The sequence below is a fragment of the Physella acuta genome, unplaced genomic scaffold (genome assembly GCF_028476545.2).
Source record: "Physella acuta isolate Inbredline_101_S28 unplaced genomic scaffold, ASM2847654v3 ptg000173l, whole genome shotgun sequence".
In the NCBI taxonomy this organism is placed as follows: Eukaryota; Metazoa; Mollusca; class Gastropoda; family Physidae; genus Physella; species Physella acuta.
In genome coordinates this window covers 269005-288029 of record NW_026731692.1, presented here as the reverse complement: position 1 = coordinate 288029, position 19025 = coordinate 269005, and the positions used below count along the sequence as shown (strand labels likewise).

At 37.5% G+C, this 19025-nt stretch overlaps 1 protein-coding gene across 1 annotated transcript; it reads left to right on the top strand.

The window, feature by feature from the left end:
• Positions 1 to 2471: 2471 nt before the first annotated feature.
• LOC131936259 (fatty acid-binding protein 2, liver-like) lies at positions 2472 to 18535 on the top strand. The gene is made up of 4 exons (XM_059293172.1): positions 2472 to 2615; positions 11866 to 11939; positions 16662 to 16765; positions 18443 to 18535. Exons 2-4 carry the CDS (start codon positions 11867 to 11869, stop codon positions 18533 to 18535), a joined length of 270 nt encoding a protein of 89 aa, XP_059149155.1. The 5' UTR covers positions 2472 to 2615; position 11866.
• The last annotated feature ends 490 nt before the right edge of the window (positions 18536 to 19025 follow it).

Sequence of the window (19025 nt, the reverse complement as noted above, 5' to 3'; positions counted from 1 at the left end):
GGCAGTTTGAAAGAATATTAGTTGAGTGGGTGTATAGGTGGGTTGGTGAGAGCATAGGTGCGTTGGTAGATGATATGGTTGGTAGGCGGGTGGGTGAATGGGTGGGTTGGTTAGTGAGTGGGTAAATGGGTGGTTAGATGGGTGGGCTTATGGATGAGTTGGTGTGTGGTTGAAAGAGTGTGAGGGGAAGTGAATGTGTGTGGGGGGGGGGGGAGGGGAGCTCGTTAGTTGGGGAGCATGTGTTGGTGGGTTGTTTGATAGATGGGTGAGTACACGTTTAAACGGGACGATAGTTTTATACATTGATCGGTAGATAGGTCGATATGGAAGGGTAGATACGTGGATACGGATGGATGGGCTGTAGGCAGTGTTTCATTCAGGCATCCACCTCTGAAGGGAATAGAAACATATCCAAGTTAATAGAAAATGTATACTTCAACCATCATTCGCCCCCCCCCCCCCTACCAGAAGTTTTGAGTACCGCCCCCTGCTCTTTAATAAAAGAAGATTCTGTTTGTTTAAACTACAATGTTCTTTAAATCCCAGAATAGCAATTTGTTTATCTCAGTTTGGCTCTGAAGATAAGGGTCAAGATGCTACAACCGGCAGGGTCCACAGCAGATATCTCATAGTCCACGCCAGATATCTCGTCCACAGCAGATGCCTCGTCCACGACAGATATCAGTGAGAGGTGTGATTAGACCATCACCCTGTGGGCAAAAGATTCAGTCTGTAGGCTACTCATCGATAGACCAGGATAGTTTTCAGAAACAAATGACAGCTTTGTTTTCTCTTCTTGTTATGTAGCGATTGTCTGCACTTTTAAAATAAATGAACATGCAGTAGGCCTTCACGTCTCTTTCGCTTTCTCTTACTCTGCTCTCTCTAGACTTTGTATATCAAGTTGTATGTATTTATGTTTGTATGAATATCTGTATGAATTTATATTTGGTGTATGTCTTGGTTTAATAATATGGATGCCAAATCGGATTAGATTTAAATCCCAAACACAGCCTTAAGATTCACCAGGATCCTAACAAAATAGCTGACGACCAATATCCGCCTTTTCCCACTTTAGTATTAGAAACATAAATACACTTCCCCAACAGCAGCAGATGGGTTGCACGTGCCAAAAAAAAATCGAAGCAAGAAATAATCGTATATTAATTGTTGATTAGAAATTAACATACATTTATCAATGAAGAATATGTTTCGACCGTTTATAATAAGCACAAAATAAGGAAACTGTTAAATCGCCGAAACTCAACAAATTACGGCCCCTTATTTTTAAAAAAAGATAAAGATTGTGCGAGTTATTGTTACTGTCGATACCGCAGTATCGATACTCTTGGCAACGTTATCATGTTATGTGCCTAGGCAAGAGTGCGAATAATTTAACAGCGAATTATTTTTATAACCGAGCAAAGCGTGGGGAGGCATCATTTAATTAGACGCCCCCGCGCCCCTGTACTCAGATGTGCTCCCCCGGGGTTTTGACCCTACTTTACGGAAATCGCTTGAAAGTGCAAGCGGGATGGTGTTTTTTAAAATCTAACTGAAAACATAACCCAATGCTAAACATAGACCAAGTTCAGACCCAAACACTCAACTTTATATTACTTTACCAACCATCTGACATTTTTTTAAAAATTGGAAATTTGTTATCGGATACATGTGGGAAAACCGCTCACAATTTTTTTAATTATTTAATCCTACAGATTTTATTCGTGATTTCTTTTTAGTTGGATAAATGGCAGGTGATCCAATACTGTGGATATGCATTGAAAATGGCAGCTGATCCATAACTGTGAATAAGATTTGAAAATGGTAGTTGATCCATTACTGTGGATAAGAATTTAGAATGGCCTTTAATCCATTATTATGAATAAGAATTGAAAATGGATTTTGATCCATTACTGTGGATAAGCAATCAAAATTATCCTTGATCCATTATTGTGGATAATAATTGAAAATGGCCCTTGATCCGTTGCTGTGGATAAGCATTGAAAATTACAGTTAATCCATAACTGTGGATGAGCATTAAAATCCCATTTAATCCATAACTGTGGATAAGCATTGACATTTGAGCACCATGAATAAAAAAATATTTACATCAGTTAAGGCCGACAAAATGTTGGTCAATAAAAATATGACAAATCGTCTGGGGTGCATTTTCTCACAGCAGTAACGGACAATGGATTCTTCCATAAAATAGGGGTGTTAGGTTGTCAGTAGTAAAATAGGGTTAGGGTTTGTGTTAAGAAAAGAGTTAATGTTGACGTAAATTTGTAATAGTAGTTTAAAATACAAAGCAAGCAACCTAATAAGTTGTTATTTAAAGGAGTTTTAGCGTTATTATCAGTTTGTAATTAATTTATAAATACCCTCCACCCCCATTTTAAGGAGGGAGAGTGGGAGCGGGGTGGAGGTGAAGGGCCTGCGAGAGTGCTTAGCGAACAAACTGGTAGGTTGAACAGACCCCGGCGTAATCTGAAGGCCACGGCGCAGACGATATTTTTGTACCAGGTCAGCCACAGTTCAGGGGGAACAACCGCGGTGAGCAGCACTCAGAGTAGCGCGCACAAGATCCCTAGTTAGCTACTGTACACAATAAGGTAGGCCATTTTGTTTTCACTTTTTGTTGCCGGTTATTGTAAATTCACAACTTTCTCTTGTAATATTAACGAAACAATTTATTCATTTATAATTTCAACAGCGAAGTAGGATTGAAATAGCTGTAACTTATTGAGTTTGAAGCAACTTAATTTAAATAATTAGTTTGTTGTTTAGTGGTATATTATTCGCCCGGGTAAAAAAAATAGCCGACGATTGCATTTCATATCTTAAGTGTCTTAAAGTGTGAAGGAAATCGAGTGCGCTGTAACGGTGACCCCGAGTAAGGGGACGTCCGTAAACGATGTCACTCTCATGAGAGACAGGGGTCCAGGGTTTCTTTCAGACAGGCTGCTCCAGAATAAAAAAAAACTTCCGGGGAGGGGGGGGGATGGAGCGGGCAATTTATAAGAAATATTAATTGTTAAAGTATGTAGGCCTATATTCTATTTAAATGTATTTTTTTCTAATTTGAATGGGGGTGGGGGGGGGGGGCAGTGGGCATACTCAGAAGGGGTTGTGTCGAATAAAGATTGACGTCACACTTTCGTATTTAAAAAATATAATTAAATCAATTTTTATTTTCCAAATTAGAAGTGGGATTTATGTGTGTGTGTGTGCGGGGGGGGGGGGGGGGGGGAAGGGGGATAAATACAATTCTTGACAAAGCTAAATTAATAGTTGAATAGAAATCGTTGTTAAAAAAACGAAAATTATAGTATCGTAAGGAGGAAGCCAAAGTGTGTCACCAGTTTGGGGGAGGGCAGTGGCGTAGCGAGGTCCGCTATGGTGTCACCCGGTGCGGTCCGCACCCCCCCCCCCTCTCACTACGCCTCTGGGGGGGGGGGATCTGACCTTTTGTGATGATATGTAATAACTTGTGTACGGGGTTTGTACACATGTGTGACGCCTGTGTTTCACCTGACGAATGAGCTTAACGTTCGTGCATAACATGTCTTGTCCAAGATCTGTGGTAAAAAATGGCGTGTTTAACATAAAATAGTACCCACAAAAATAAAATAAAATAAAAATAAACACCCTAAATTTTTAAAATATGTTCAACATATATGTTAAATACGACTTTATTACAACACATATCGATCTCAAAGCTACCAACAACACTACTATATTATGGTAGCTGGTGACCTCACATTTCGTACAGAGTAATCGCCCTTGGGTGCATTAAATTATTGCTTTGCTCAGAGAATATTTGAGTGAGGTCAAAGGTCGGTGTTAATGTCAAGCCTTTTTGGGTTGAAGTGGCGCATTGTGGGTCGGACGGTCTTTAGCAGACGATCTTGACATGTACGTGTTACTAGTGTCGTTTTGCACGTTTGAAAAGTTAGAAGCTGGCGCCGGTAGATACATTTTACAGAAACAATGAGTACATCTAAATATAACTCTCCTTTTAAGGTCGTTCACTATCCTGCGGTACCGAATATTTGTGATATTTAATCATCGAACTGCTCGGAAGCGTCTAAAAAAAGAAATTGATACAATAATTCGAAACGGCTTTTTCAACGAGTTATATTCAATACAAAAATATGAAAATTAGTGTCATCGGTGTTTCCCAAAGAGTTTTAATTTTTTAAAATGTAACTATAATTTTATGACTTGCCATATTTTTATAAAGATTTTTTTTAAAAATGTATTATGATAACAATGACTTTTCAAGCCTATTCTCGCCGTTTTACATTTTCCCGAGTTGAGAAAAAAAATTGTTTGCAAAACACCCTTTGCAAATGACGTCACGGATCAGTCACCGTGTAAACACCCGCCATATTGGATCCGTACACCATTCGAAAATGGTTATTTCGTCCATATGAATGTGTGTAAACGTACGTACCTTTCATTAGGGTGGACGAAAGTACATGCATGAGTATGACACGTATACTAAGGTGCCTTAGAATTTTCGAGTGACATCCGATATCCGGAAATACTTTGCTATTAGTTCCGTATTTTAGTTGTTGTTTTTAAATACCGAGAACTCAGTAGCCTACCCTTTCAGTTAGGCGGAAGAAATTGCATATATTATAAGTACTTGTCCATATTCGTAGCTTTATTTCCGCTTTTCAGCCATTTCCGGTAACAGGGAGTGGTAGCCTTACTTTACTCTTTTACGGTTTCTCAAAAAAAAATAATGTGATTACAGAATGTGATTATTTTACATATTCTCATAAAAAACATATTTACCATTTTTTTCTTCTGTTTGTATTCTCAACACAAATAAAATGCTACTGAAGGAAGTAACATACCAACCCATGCTGTTGTTATATACGAATATATGAGAAAGTTTAGGGGAGCTCACTCCCAATTTTTGTCATTCATCTATTTTAAATATTATTTTCACAATTTCCGAATAGCTTTCAAATGTAACACAATAAGTTAACGTAATTAAATTGACTGAAATTCGTTTTTTTTTCCTCAATTTTCCTGAAAATGTAAACAAATTAACCAAATTGCGTTGCCAGAAAACTATTGCACGTCCTATTCTTCTTTAAACCATTCTATTTTCGCCACGTTCTTTGTTTATGTTTCTGTCTCTCGTGTTGATCTAATGAAGTTTATTTGGGAAAAAATATTTCACTTTCAGACGTAGAGATAAACAATCGTGAAATGAGTTGCCACATTAAGGCGCACAGAAAAATTGTTTTAAAAAAAACGTTAGCGCCAAACGAAACGAACGCATAGGAATGTTTTTTTACACGAAAAAGAGTAGAAAAAATATCTAGGAAAATAAAAAAATTAATTGCTAAAGAAAGTGTTTGCTCATACTACATGAGTAGTTTTTAACCTTTTTGGAGGCACCGAACCCTACCCGTTTCATACCGTGCATTCACCGAACCCTCCTGAATAGCACTGATAAAATCCCTTTTGAATTATTTGTATCTTGACCTCCACCGATCCCCTGAAACTAACTCGCCGAACCCCTGGGGTTCGATCAAACCCTGGTTAAAAACACTGTGCTAAAGAAGACGTGCTGTAGTTAAACTATCTGAATGGTGTTTAATTATGCTGCGTTAAAAATATTTTCCAAACCTAACGTTTAAATAAATACGGATGTTACATCAAATCATATTTGTTTAATTGTTAATCGATGGAGGGAAGTCTCGTTAAACCATTATCGTTTAACGCTTAAAACATCAGAGGGATGTCAAGTTAAACATTTTTAACGCTTAAAACATCAGGATGTCAAGTTAAACCAATATTTTTTTAACGCTTAAAACAACAGAGGGATATCACGTTAAACAAACATCGTTTGAAGTTTAAACAACAAATGATGTTACAGTTTTTATCACTATTAAAAGTTCACATCGACCTTGGTTTGCTACTTATCGCTGTCTAGACTTGCAGTATGATGATAAGACTTAAGACACAAAGCTTAAGAACTGGTGGCTCTCAAACTTTAAAGTTCGGGGCCTTAACAAATCTAACACTTTCTTATTTATTACATGCAGAATAGCCTGTAGTAAGGGCCAACACTTTGAGACTCACGACGTTTCATAGAGACTATACGTTCATTTGTATGGCGAGAACCTTTGTGTATATGTTTTAAGAGCCCTTGTGTACGTAACACAAAGGCTTGTGTGTATACGTAGTGAGTACGTTTGTGTACACGTCATTGAGAACGTTTTGTACACGTCATGAAAATATTTGTGTACCCGCCATGACAACGTTTTTGTACACGTGGTAAGCCTTTGTGTACACGTCATGAGAGCCTTTTTGTGTACCATTCAAGAGTCCTGATGTGTACGTTAGTGACCTCATTATAGCCCAAGGTTCCCTTGTTCCTCTGTTCTCTCATTATAGCCCAAGGTTCCCTTGTTCCTCTGGTCTCTCATTATAGCCCAAGGTTCCATTGTTCCTCTGGTCTCTCATTATAGCCCAAGGTTCCACTGTTCCTCTGGTCTCTCATTATAGCCCAAGGTTCCATTGTTCCTCTGGTCTCTCATTATAGCCCAAGGTTCCATTGTTCTTCTGGTCTCTGGTTGAAGTTGAACCGCCCCCACATATCACTAGCAGGAAACCTTAACCACAGCCCACCTAAACCTATCATCGTCTGGAATCTGAAATCATTCCACAGTAAATATGACATGCGTTGTTATATTGTTTTTTCTTAAAACGGTTTTTATATAACTGTCGTATTCATGCATTTTTTTATTTGATAAATTGGAAATACAATCGTTTGTGTTGCAAGTAAGGTAGATTAAATAACCCATGCATTTGTTATTTTAACATTTAGCAGTTAGCATCATCGTTCTTATGTGTCAGTAGCAACTTTAAACCTTAACCAAACCCTTGACCTCAATATAAGACTAACCATTAACACTAAAGGTTGAAACTAATTTATTGAAGATTTCGACTACACGAAAAAGTTAAGTTAAAATTATCATATTACAGTAACTGAATGCGTGGTCGAATTGTAGAGCGTTTGCTATCCCGAATGTCTTGAGTTTGGATCTTGGTTTGGACTTGTGACTGAAGGACGTCCCCGAGTCCACCCAGCTCTGATGGGTACCTGACTCACGTTGTAAGTATAAGCGGCTGGGTATAGTGCTGACCACACCATCCCTTCATATACTGTGCTCAAGAAACGTGTGGGTCTCTAGGTTTAAGAGGACCATACTTTTTAAACGCGTAAGCGATGAAGTATTTGATCATGTTATCTGGATTTATAACAACTGCCGTTATTACTTGACTATCACAGAGATAATATTTTGTTATAGGAGACAGTGCTATCGAAGTCCTGGAGGATTTAAAGTTAGGATCAGTGTCAAGGACAGGGTCAGAATTACGGTTCAGGTCAAGGTTATGCTCATTGACAGGATTAGATCCGGATTAGGGTAGTGATAGTAGGAAAGTAGATTTGAGACGATCAGCTGTGTGTTTTACCGGTACTGGACATTAAACCACTCCTACCACCCCACCCCCCACTGCACACACTTTCTTACGTGGTCTATTATGTCTACCTTGTGCTAGTTAGCCAACTGTAACCTTGATCTAAACCTTATCGGTGGCCTTACGTGTTCTATTATGTCTACCTTGTGCTAGTTAGCCAACTGTAACCTTGATCTAAACCTTATCGGTGGCCTTGCGTGTTCTATTATGTCTACCTTGTGCTAGTTAGCCAACTGTAACCTTGATCTAAACCTTATCGGTGGCCCTGCGTGGCTAACGTTTGATTAAAGTCCAGATACCAGCCCTTTCCCCTGCACTCAGCGGTTCCAAAAAATGTTCAGCTTTCGCTCCTTTTTTAAGTTTCTGCTGATTTTCGGGCTGAAACTCTCGTCCCATGGGTTTACCCTCGCCCTTCCCCAGAGGCGTAGCGACCCCTCCCGGCGCCCGGGGATAAACTTTCACTTTGCCCCCCCCCCCCACGACAAGTATTTTTAATATTTATAATTCAAAACTGCAGCTAAAATGAGCTTTTGATTTTTTTTCCAACCCATTTTGTAGGGTCGGCGCCCGGGTACATATGTACCCCCCCCCCCCCCCGTCGTCGCTGCGCCTCTGCCCTTCCCTCAATAATAGCTGGTGCTATAGTTTAGGGATGATGTGACTGCTGGTGCTATAGCTTATGGATAATATGTTGGTGCCAGTGTTTCTTCCAGACTTTTTTCTCCGGGGGGGCACTAGAAATCTTCGGTGGGGCGGTAAACTTTCTTCGGGGGGGCGGACACTGTTAAAAGTATATATTTTCTATATAAATTATATAAATTTCATTTCGTTCGGGGGGGCGGTAAAAATTTTTCGGGGGGGCTTCGCCCCCCCCCCCGAAGAGATGCCTGGAAGAAACTCTGGTTCGTGCTATAGTTTAAGGATAATGTGATTGTTGGTGCTATAGTGTAGGGATAATGTGATAGCAGATGCTATAGTGCAAGGATAATGGGATAGTAGGTGCTATAGTATAAGGATAATGGGATAGTAGGTGCTATAGTATAAGGATAATGGGATAGTAGGTGCTATAGTATAAGGATAATGGGATAGTAGGTGCTATCGTGTAAGGGTTAACAGTGAGTATGTGCTTCACGATAGTCATTTAGATATATCATTACACCTATTCTCTTTAGTTAAGGAACATGATAGTGATGTTATATAGGGATTGTGTGATACATTAAGTTGATATATAATATAACATCTAAGCAGTTTGTGTGTTCTTGTAATACATACACACATCACTTTTTGTATGTTTCTGTACACATTGGTAATGGTAGCGTCCACAAAATTTTCCCAAAAGCTTAAGTTTCACAAAATGCGTGTTTCTGTATCTAACCAATCTAAGCTGATCTTATGGAGAGGTCTGGTTCCATATCAGTTGATCGATAGGTACTGACGAGTTTTAGACGGGGGTATTGTTGGGATCGATCAGCTTCGGAAAAATGATTTTTAATTTTTTTTTTTTTTTTTTAATTCTTCGAATTTGAAATTTTACATTTTAGTGGGTTTTTTTTTTTTTTTTTAATTCTTCGAATTTGAAATTTTACATTTTAGTGGGTTTTTTTTTTTTTTTTTTTTTTAAATTTTACACATTTTTTTCATTTTTTTTCGTTTTCTTTTCCTCCATTCTTAATTTCATTTTGTTCGTCTACTTTCAATATTTTTTTTATTTTACGTGGTTTGGCGTTTAAGGGCGAATTTTTGGCTTTCAATAATGTTCCCGTTTGAAATACACTTCTGCTCTACAATGCTCAACCTTGACCTTATCGATTTGACGGACATTTTAAAATTGCCCCACTCAGTGTTCAATCACTGCAATGGCCGCTAAGGATTCAGCGGAAGTGACGTAAGGAACTTGATTTACGATGCTTGTCTGGCTTTAGCACTGTTAGATACGTATCTGTAGTGGTGAACACGAAGTAAACACTACTTCGGAATTTGTAGTCTTTGTATAGAATTTTGTTTTTCATTTTTGTTTCGTAAAACTAGGCTTGGGGAAAAAAATGGCACGCGTTAATGTTTTCAGTACATACCTACGTACCTATGTTTGCTTCTTCGTTTAAAGATATTTGTTTTTACATTTTAATACAATTGAAATTAAATATTTATTTTATAAGTCTTTCAATGCATAAAAATGCATATGAAAGTAGATATAAAGAAGAAATATTTTTGGAAAGAACTAACACATGAAGGTAGATATTGAGAAGAAATATTGTTTTAAAAAGATTTGACAAATGTTAGTAGATATTGCAAATAAATAGTCTTGGGAAGATATCTACACATGAAGGTAGACATTGTGATCTATAGTAACTGACGATGTGAGCAGTTTTAAGTCACTATGGCGGGTACTCAATGACCACAACTCTTTTACTCAGCTATGTGAATAAGAACATCAACGAGTTTACGAAAATCCTTCCATCATTATTGTTGACGGATAAAAATTTTTGCTTTTTTGTTAATGGAGACAAGCGAGTTGACCAGATTCCTTCCATAGTGTTGTTGACATGGAATAAAAACGTGCTTTTTAGATTTAGACCGTAAAAAAAAATAAAAAATAAAAACTTAAGCCTAAAATTAATTTAGAAATTTTATATTTTTAGAATAAATCCTATAAAAGTTGCAAATCCAGAGAACTTGAAAATAATTTGTTGAGTTTAAGGCTACATCTCTATTTATTTTCATCAAGCCTAAGTTATAACCGGATGTTTCACTTTCGTAAGACAAATATTGATTGGCTGTACAGTAACTTAGTGATCGATAACTATTTGTTTACAAAACTTTGCAGATCAAGTTTTTAAATAACAATGCAAATTTAAAACCCCATGACCTAGTTTTCTATTTTTAGCTTACAATCTAATATATAAAGCTCAGTTCTGTATGTAATGCATATGTTTGTCGTTGGTCTTGGAGGAATTTAAGTGTTAGAAAATTATCGTGCGCATTTGTCTAAATTTATGAGCTAAAAAATTACTATTGAAAGTGTTGGGAAATTATTTTCATTTTTCAAATTATAGTAATAATTGTCGGCATGTTCATTAAACACAAGTTTTAAAAAAATATCATCTTTTACAAAAATTCTAATTATGTCTTTATTTAGTCCTATAGCACTTACTTCCCTTTGATAAATTAGGAAAACAAAATTACTTCCCTTTATAAAACCATTGCATTTTGTGGAAAATAATTTACTTTTTAATTACTTTGTTTTGGTGTTGGGAAAAAAAAATTACATAATTAGCGGGGATTGATCAAGTGCAAATGTTGTAGGTATTTTACGGATAAGCTTGGAGTATTAAAATTGTTCATTAAATTGAAACAGGCGCGTTCGTTTAAGTGAGTGCAAAAGACTATGAATAAGTTGGGGTACTATAGTCGTTCATTAAGCTAAAACAGGTGATTCCGCCCCGGGCGTTTATGTTCGCGTTAGTGTTTTCTTTGTGTTTAGGTGGGTTTGCGTTAGTGGTTGCGTTTTGATTTGGTTCGTTTTTGTTCTTTCTTTTTTCGTTTTTGTTTGTGTTTTTTCTTTGGGTTTGTATTTGTGTTTTTGGTTGGTTTTGCGTTTGGATTTGGTTTGTTTTCGTTTGCTTTTTCGTTGTTTTTTTTTTGTTGGTATTGGTGTTTGTGGTTGGGTTTGTTGTTAGGTTTTTGTTTTCGTTTGCTTTTTTGTTTGTTTTTTCTTTGTGTTTGTATTGGTGTTTGTGGTTGTGGTTGGGTTTGTTGTTAGGTTTTTGTTTTCGTTTGTATTTGTAATTGTGTTAGCGTTATGTTTGCGTTTTGTTGTTTTGGTTGGTAGTGGTTTGGGTGGGCAATGTCGGGTTTATGATGATTACTAAACACACAGGTAATGGTCTTTAACAGAAAGATTTTTCACAGAAGCCAGAGCAGGGCCTGGCCGGGACGGCTAGTGTGTACAATAAAATTTATCTCGGCCTATCCAATAGCAGGATGCCATTGTTTATGTCGCCATTACACGTGAAAACCAAATTGTTTTTGCTTTTTTTTTTAATTTTTATTTAGTTACCGAAAATATTAAAAACATCAAATACGTCCAATCTTTAGTAAAGTCCGAAAAAAACCGGACAGACAGGATTTTATAACCATATTAATTGTAACTACGCCGTGCAAGATTTTTAAATTAATTTATGCACCTCTCAAATACCTTTGAGACTTTTCTCGCTTTTGTCCATTCTGCCTTCATACTGGCAGTTAAATAAAAAATTAAAGTTATTCTCTTATCTCCCAGTTACCCAACGCCCAGTTGTCCATCGCCCAGCAGTCTTTAAGTCAATACATATGTTATTTTTATCTCACTTACAGAATGGCTGAAGCTCTGATAGGAAAATGGAGATACGAATCCATGGAGAACTTGGATACTTACATGGATGCTATTGGTGAGTGGGTTCTCTTATACTCTTCGACTTTTCCCTTTTGTGCCTAAGACATATGAACAGATGAAGTAGAGTTCATCTATTTCAGTGACCTCGGCATATGTGGGATAGTGTGGTCCGTACTATGCTTTGTTAGTTTCTCTAACGTGAGTTAGGTACTCATTAGAACAGGGTGCTTTCAATGACGTCCTATATAGTCGAGTTTGGGATCCGAACTCTAGACTTTCAGGTTAGCAACTGTATCAGGGTTCTGTGGTACAGATGTATAATTGTATGATATGTTATTGCTCAATATATATTAACATATTATAATTTATATGTTATATATTGGGCTACCGTATTTATAACTTTTCCATAGACCCTCTCTTAATATTATATAATTTTACAACCACACCCACCAACACACACATACACACACATTGTAAACACCCAGACAGACCATGATCACTTTTGGTACAAAAACATTTTGCTTTAAATATTCTGTTTTTACTTTATTAGTTAAAACTTCTGGGGAAAAAAACGTAATTTTAAAACTTTTAGTCATTAAAAAAAATGTAATTATCTTTTTTTTTTACTATTGGCATTACCTCTACTTTAAAGAACTGATGTTATTTTTGAGATGGAAAGTACAAGTCGTTAGTAATTTTCATAACTCAATTTCCTTTTTTTTTTGTCACCCAAAATTATGCTGTTCTCAACGTACTAGAGAGTACGGAGAACGCCAATGGTTTATTACATCATAGAGTAACCAGACACTCTTGTTTTCGCAGACACGTTGGAATCGTAGCCATGTCAAAATTTTATTTCACTTTTTAAAAATTAGGCGAACTGTTAATTACTGGTTATTGCGTGCAACCAATGCATCAACAATAAGGGTGTTGCTAACTAATTGTAAAAAACAAAGCCGAAATTAATTTATTTTGTCTAGGTATCAAGGTCAATCAATAATTATTGAGGTCAAGGTTTCCGACCTTTGCTAAGTCTGCTGTCCAGTTTCTCAATAACAGCAAAGTTTTTGTTTTTTTAAGTAATGGAAAATTAAGTGTTGAGATCAGCATTTTTTCAAAACCTTAACAGGTACAAGTGGGGGGGGGGATGGTTAAGGCACAAGGAAACGGGTAAATTGTGGTTGGGGAATGGGGAGGGTAGAGGTAAAGTTTAATATGAATAGGAGGTACAAGGGTAGGTGAGGTGGGTGTTTCAAACATAAAGTGATATCAGTTAGGGTAGGTTAGGTAAATAACAAGTTGGGTGGGGGTGGCGGTATACGTGTGTTGAAGGCATTATGGGATATAATACATTGCTGGATAGATGTGGTACGTGTGGTGAGAAGGGGGTCGTTTTATGGACATAAAGACATAATATTAAATAATTCATGAAAGGTATTGCTGCTATGAGACATACAATTATTATTGACAATGCAATCCTATTAAGTGTATTCTTCGCTCAAGCTGGTGTATGCTGATGAAGGCCTTAGGTCGAAACGTGTGTTATAATTATTGGCATAGTTATTACACATTCGAAATATTGTGTTGTCTGTTATTATTTAAATATATAAACAGGTGTGGCGTTCGTCCCCCTAAATTTACTTATAACTTGCTATCCAACAACACAACACCCCCATCCATTGGAAGAGTCTATTTTCCATGAGTGGTTGATAGCGGAACAGTTAAAATTATTGGAAGGGTCCATTCTCATTGAGTGGTTGACAAGTTGGCAATTGTTTACTTTGGAAGGGTCCATTTCCCCCTTGAGGCTGAGGTCACGTGTCAAGTGTTGTTGTACACATTTGAACACTTGAACACACCACGAGAAATTGTGTACACTTGTAACTGTATTGTGGTGTTAGAATACATAATGCTTCACTTGAAACCGGGTTGCAGACTGACATTTTTATATTATGTACACACACACACACACACACACACATATATATATATATATATATATATATATATATATATATATATATATGTATATATATATATATATATATATATATATATATATATATATCCTGTTTCGGCCAAGGTAATCGACACTACCAAATAAAGCTCTAGACTAATAAACCCTAAAAAATTTCCTGTTTTTTTGGATTTAACTGTTAAGCTGTTAAGTATATATAATACTGTGTAAGTGTGTGTGTGTGTGTAAGAACGTGTGAAAGAGAGAGTTGTGCGTATGGGAGTATGCATGCGTGTTTATGAGAGTGTGCATGCTATATGTCTGTGCGTATGTGTACATGTGCACGGTAATTTCATTTCAAGATATCGTCAAGATAATACAACACGGTTCAACACACAAAATAGCTGGCTGCTCAAATTGTACTGTGGGCAGCGTCTCATCGCCATCCTCAGGGTGAGACTTTTAGAATTATTGACCGTGGGGTACGGGGGGGGGGGGGGAGTCTGCGACTACTTCACATACATAACCTACACACATTCCATCGTGAATGTGGTGTCCAGCCTTCGTTAGGCGGACATAACATCATTACGTGTGTCAGGAGCGAATATTGCTGACCCAAGCGCTAAAGTGGTGATAGATGCGCAGCCTCAGAAGACAATCTTTCAAAGTCTCATTTAGTCATACTTAGAGCCTAGTTTAGTCATACATTTAGTCATACAAAGAAACACATTAAATCATTGAAAGTGATTCATTTAGTCACTCAAAGAGCCGCATTTAGTCATACAAAGAGCCACATTTAGTCATACAAAAGAGCCACATTTAGTCATACAAAGAGTCGCATTTAGTCATACAAAGAGCCGCATTTAGTCATACAAAGAGCCACAGTGAGTCAATCAAAGAGCCACATTTAGTCAAAGAGCCACATTTAGTCAAAGAGCCACATTTAGTCATACAAAGAGCCACATTTTAGTCATACAAAGAGCCACAGCGAGTCAATCAAAGAGCCACATTTAGTCAAAGAGCCACATTTAGTCAAAGAGCCACATTTAGTCATACAAAGAGCCTCATTTAGTCATATGAAGGGCCGCATTTAGTCATACAAAGAGCCACATTTAGTCATACAAAGAGCCACATTTAGTCATACAAAGAGCCGCATTTAGTCATACAAAGAGCCACATTTAGTCATACAAAGAGCCACATTTAGTCATACAAAGAGTCGCATTTAGTCATACAAAGAGCCACATTTAGTCATACAAAGAGCCACAGTGAGTCAATCAAAGAGCCACATTTAGTCAAAGAGCCACATTTAGTCAAAGAGCCACATTTAGTCATACAAAGAGCCACATTTAGTCATACAAAGAGCCACAGCGAGTCAATCAAAGAGCCACATTTAGTCAAAGAGCCCCATTTAGTCATACAGAGAGCCACATTTAGTCATACAAAGGGCCACATTTAGTCACACAAAAGGGCCACATTTGGTCATACAAAGAGCCAAAGAGCCTCATGTGGCTCCTGCGCTACAGATCCCAGATTTCTTGGTTCAGAGTTTGGCTTATTGATGTACACAGTTAAAATTTTTGTCGGGAATTTTGTCTTCGCCATTCAGTGAAGACCTGGTTCAGCTTGCAGGCTAGATCTTGGTACTAATTTATCGTCTTCTACCACTAGCCCCCCCCCCCCCCCCCCACACACACACCTATAACCGACAAATTCGTCACAAAAAGAAATTATTTGATTTAGGTCCTGACGCAAATATGGAGTCAGAAATTTGTATTTAATTGAGTTGTTGTTTTTCTTTCAAGATCTGTATCTTATAATGTGTAAATTGGTCGTATGATTCATACTGCAAATGTTTACTTGAAAACAAACGAGCCAGGAAATTCACCCTCGAGATGGCATTGTGTAGAATGTAGACCTATTTTTAAACTGCTAATACCTCAAGGATAAATGGTTGAGTTAAGGCGTCCAGTCACGCACGCTCATCCGGGTCACGTGATGTTAGAAGCAGGTGATCTGGTGACATCAGACGCACAGATGAGGTGGGATTTACGGTGGTGTATGGGGGGGGGGGGGGGGAAGAGTTTGGTCAGGTCATGAGGTGGGATTTACGCTGGTGTATTGTGTGTGTGTGTGGGGGGGGGGGAGTTTGGTCAGGTCATGAGGTAGGATTTACGGTGGTGTATTGGGGGGGGGGGGGAGAGTTTGGTCAGGTCATTGGAGAGAGGGGATCAATATGTGTATTGGGGAGGGGGGATAACTATGTGTATTGGGGAGGGGGAGAGAATGTGTTTAACAGAGGATGTACTGTGTAACTAAAAGCCAGAGGTGTTAAGGTTTTAGGGGAGGGGATGCCATGAAGGAGTAGGGGCGCGTGTTCATTAAAGTACAAGCAGTAATAAGATGAGCAGGATATGCTGGGAATCGCCAGGATGGTTTGGTGGGGTGTAGGGTTGGGTTGGGTTGTGAAGGTGTTGTGTTTGTCGGTGATGGTTGGGGTAAGGGCTAAACTGATTGCTCAGCGGTACGGTTATGTTAAAGGGTTAAACTCAGAGAAACCGTTTGAATTACAGTGGTACGTCTAACCCCCAAAAGGAACATAACATTTTCAGCAGTATAACAAGCTCACCTCAAGGAGACCGTATTTACATTTTGATTATGGTGGTACGTCTTAACCCCAAAAATGACCATACGATTTTCACAATATTGTATATTTACGAATTAACCCAGAGAAGCCGCACTAGAATTTTTTTTATTATAGTGGTACGTCTAACCTAATTGAGCTAACCATTTGTGTTAAAACTTTGTACTTGTGTGTACCAGGTGTACCAGAACAGGTGAAGGAAATGGCCAGAGAACACAACCCGGAAGTAGAGATATCAAAGTCTGGCAGCGATTGGACCATCACGACTACCGTGGGAGAGAAGGTCATTCTATGTTGTTATTATACGCTTTTGTATAGTTTGTTGGTGTCTGTTTTTATACGTTTTTGTGTAATTTGATGTCTGTTTTTATAAGCTTTTGTTTAGTTTGTTATGTATGTTTTCATACGCTTTGGTTTAGTTTGTTATGTCTGTTTTTATATGCTTTTGTTTAGTTTGTTATCTGTTTTTATACGCTTTTGTGTAGTTTGTTATGTCTGTTTTTATACCCTTTTGTTTAGTTTGTTATGTCTGTTATTATACGCTTTTGTTTAGTTTGTTATGTCTGTTATTATACGCTTTTGTTTAGTTTGTTATGTCTGTTATTATACGCAAGTTTGTTTTTGTTTTCTTATTTTCAGCGCATTCAAAAGCTTATTATTACAAAGGTTTTTAATTTTTGTCTTTCTTTTTTCAATTTTTATATTAACTTCCTCCTACACATGTTAATTCTGTTGCTTAATATTACTTATAGCTTATTTTTGTCTAGCTGCAATAGTCACTGTATGGTGTGATTTAATCAGTAGATTATTATATGTATAGTTAGCATAGTAATGTAATATCGTTTATTAAAGAAGACAGAATGTGTTTGAATCCAAGTCATTCTAAGATTGTTCGCCTTAAATCATTGGTTCTTCCTTGAGCCCACTCAGCTTTAATAGGTACCCAGCATCAAGAGAAAAAAAAGTGGGGTTGTGGACTAGATCCTACAAACATTGGGCACACTTAACCAACTTTTGACAAAGCTAAAAAAAACACAACTCGGGGGAAAAGCTAGTAATGTTAGGGAAATGTAGCACACATTATTATATAGAAGCCAAATAGAATTTGCTTTTGTCTGCTTTGACAGTAAATATAGCGCGTTACGACGTCCTCCCCCCCCCCCACCCCCTTCCCCAACACACGCCAACTCACAATGGTGTCTCCAATAAGTGGGACAAAATAAAAAGGTCTTAAAACCCCTCCCGTAGCCGAATGTTGACATTTATTGGATGAACTTTGACCTTAGCAGCTGGCGGCGTAGCTTCATACTTAACCCCCGGGGACGGACTTTGGACTTAATCAACACCCCTCATCCCCCCCCCCCCCCCTCCGCTCCTTTTAATATAAACTTTTTAAATAGAAAAAGTAACAGTTGTGAAAAAACGGAACCCCCACCCTAGCTATACATAAAAAGTTTGATAGATTCCCCTGCATATATTGTCTATACACCATAGAGCATTAGCCTTTATGGCGCTCTGTATACATTGTGTGTAGGTCTATTATCCTATCTATACACCACACAGCATTAGCATAACTGTTCCTCTGCTCACATTGTACACTGTTATGTGTAGGCCTATACACAATACACCATTAGCAATACTGTCCGCTGCATGCAGTCAGTGTTATGTGTAGGCCTATTATTATTATCCATACACAACACAATATTAGCATAACTGTTGTATCTTGCCTACATAGTCCAGTGTGTCAACCATACACCATTATCATCGTGTGTTATATGTAATGTAGAATTATACATAACACACATTCGTTATTGTCTTATTTTTATGTTATAGACTCTATAATTATCTGTTTCCTTTGTATTCAAAGGTTTTAGACATTGCACCATTTTGATATGCGTTAACATAGCAAAAACAAATATTTTAAATTTAACGATTTTTGCCTGCATTTAACAATTTTTAGGTAATTGTAACGAAATATCCAGAGAACGAAGAAATTGAGGCAATGCACATGATGGGGAAAACCCATGAAGGTATGTTAATTCACTGTAAATAAAAACAAATCTACCAATACTACTCTGACGAATTAATTAACTCCGGTTGCCGACCAGACAGTTCACTCCCTTTTAAAACCTTTTTCCCAAGGGGAAAAAAAAATCAAGCGTTGTCTCCCCTTAACTGTGGTGAACTGGTTGGTAGGACCATCATTAGAGGGCGTTGTCCACATTCGTCTGGGCAGCACCTGCTATATATTAGTTAACAGATCTTGTTGTAAGTTATTGTAGCTAGCAGTAATAGGTATACCTTACAAAAATTTAATAGTAGTTGGTCTACTCTATGAAATGTAAAGGTCTGTAGTATAAATTCTGAAGAAAAAGAGTTTATGTAAAGACATTTAGTTAATTTAAAGTAGAGTTGATCTCTGAATTTGGAACCTAACATGCTTAAATTAAATATTTTAAGCCCGGGCAATAATCAGTTGGTGCGCATGTATTTGAATATGAACATTTACATATAACAATTTATTGTTTTGTTTTAATTAAGTT

Bases quoted from the DNA above. Each gene is read 5' to 3' on its own strand.
- LOC131936259 (XM_059293172.1), top strand. From the start codon at position 11,867: ATGGCTGAAGCTCTGATAGGAAAATGGAGATACGAATCCATGGAGAAC. The intron at 11,940-16,661 runs GTGAGTGGGTTC...TGTGTGTACCAG, and splicing joins TACTTACATGGATGCTATTG to GTGTACCAGAACAGGTGAAG. The intron at 16,766-18,442 runs GTCATTCTATGT...AACAATTTTTAG, and splicing joins CGACTACCGTGGGAGAGAAG to GTAATTGTAACGAAATATCC.